This window comes from Sinocyclocheilus rhinocerous, unplaced genomic scaffold, assembly GCF_001515625.1.
Source record: "Sinocyclocheilus rhinocerous isolate Xijiao unplaced genomic scaffold, SAMN03320098_v1.1 scaffold2541, whole genome shotgun sequence".
NCBI classification, from domain to species: domain Eukaryota; kingdom Metazoa; phylum Chordata; class Actinopteri; order Cypriniformes; family Cyprinidae; genus Sinocyclocheilus; species Sinocyclocheilus rhinocerous.
The window spans coordinates 348278-350156 of record NW_015631094.1 but is presented as its reverse complement, the minus strand read 5'-3'; the positions used below and the strand labels follow the sequence as shown (position 1 = coordinate 350156).

Genomic DNA, 1879 nt, shown 5'->3' with positions numbered 1-1879 from the left:
ATCAATGCGCTGCAGTAATTATATCATGCTTAATAGGTTTTCTTAGGCACCACAGTGAAGCAAAGAGCCTAATTAAAAACCATTAAATGCTTTTATTAAATGGTGTCAAAAGTTATATTACTGAAGACACAGGTGTTTAATAAATAATACATTTTATTGTTAATAATAGTCATAATTATAAAGTTTTAAGCCGACCAGTGTAGTTAATCATTAATCTAACTCTAGATTGTGAAGCTTCTTTGCAACTTCCCCCATTCATTTGTATGCAGTGTTGGAGGTAAAGCATTTCAAGTAACGCAAGTTACGTAATCAGATTACTTTTTTCAAGTAACTAGTAAAGTAATGCATTACTTTTGAATTGACAAGAAAATATCTGACTTACTTTTTCAAGTAAGTAATGAAAGTTTTCCCATTTATTCACTGATACCTTTCCTGTCCCCATGTTAAAAGAAATCAGGAGTGAGGTGCAAAGGCCAAAAATATTACTTTTGGGCGTTTTATTATTAAATATAAATAAGCAAGCCCAGCTCAAGAGACAAAAAGTAATGAAAAAGTAAATGAATGCATTACTTTCCATAAAAAGTAATCAAGTAAAGCAATTAGTTATTTTATATGGAGTAATGCAATATTGTAATACATTACTTTCAAAAGTAACTTTCCTCAACACTGTTTGTATGTAATAGTAACTCATTATACATATTATAAATATTTATTATTAAATATGATATATTTTATATTAATGCACAATATTACAATACAGAAATAATAAATAAATACATATATTTAGACAAATATTAAAATAAAAACAATTAATTTAATGTATTATAATATATTAGAATTTAATATAGGCCTATTACACATATCACATATTATAATTTGACATAATGTAAGGATGATTTTGCATGTCTTATCATTTTGAAAAATGTATGCCCCAAATAAAAAGAAAAAAAAAAACGATTTGACTATTAATCAAATCTAAACATTCAATTCACTGGATCATCCAAAATTAGGCATGACCACATAAAACATACTCATTCTCATTTGAGAATTATAATAAATACCAGGGATATCAAAACTGATCTTAAGCAGCTGTGGTCACAGATTCATATGCAGTGCACTGTACCTCCACTGGACTGCTGGAGATTGATCCAGCGATGCCGTTCTCATTGGTAATGTTGTTTGAACTGTTGTTAGGTGAACTCGGACCAGAACCAGGAGCACTGCTGCATGCCGATTCTGAGTGAAAATGGACTTGATTTGTTCGGTGTCAGTCAAGAATGAACGGATGTTGGAGTCATGGCCTAGCAGTGCATGCAGGAGATTCTGCCAATAATGTTTGACATTTTCTATTTTCCCTATGAATAAAATGTGAACAATCCTCTCACCTGCCATGTCCAGAGATCGCTTCTTTGCAGTGCTGATCGGCCCATCCTTCCTCCGAAGCAGCGGGCTACTCCTGCGCTCCGTAACTTTCTGCTTCAGCCTGGATCGCAGCTTCAGGTTGGGCTCAGATGCTGATGAGAGATGGAACAGGAAATATAGTTAATACTGCAACACCGTTTTCAAATAACAGGATGCGTGTAGGATAGAGTTATGTGACATTAAAACCAAATAGACTACATTTACACTTAGGTTTTGCTCCAAAACCACCTTGCGGTCTACCTCCTACTTAGGCAGCTGCCTTTTAAGACAGCATCCTAAATAGAGTATAACTTTATACACATTGAACATAGACAGGAACTGTGTGTGTTATGCAAATAGTGAGCTAATAAGCATAAAATATATTGCACATAAAAATACTAGGTAAAATAATAAAAGCTTAATTAGAATAATATATATATCTAAAAAAAATACTTATCACTCTGGAATGTGTTATGAA

At 32.6% G+C, this 1879-nt stretch overlaps 1 protein-coding gene across 1 annotated transcript in view; it reads right to left on the bottom strand.

The window, feature by feature from the left end:
- The window catches only part of hdac4 (histone deacetylase 4), a 261791-nt gene that overhangs the window by 78401 nt on the left and 181511 nt on the right, over positions 1-1879 (bottom strand). Inside the window, exons 9-10 of the mRNA XM_016554337.1 lie at positions 1386-1514; positions 1124-1236 (exon numbers count right to left, since the gene is read on the bottom strand). Coding sequence (XP_016409823.1) covers positions 1124-1236; positions 1386-1514 — 242 coding nt within the window. The remainder of the gene's footprint in view (positions 1-1123; positions 1237-1385; positions 1515-1879) is intronic.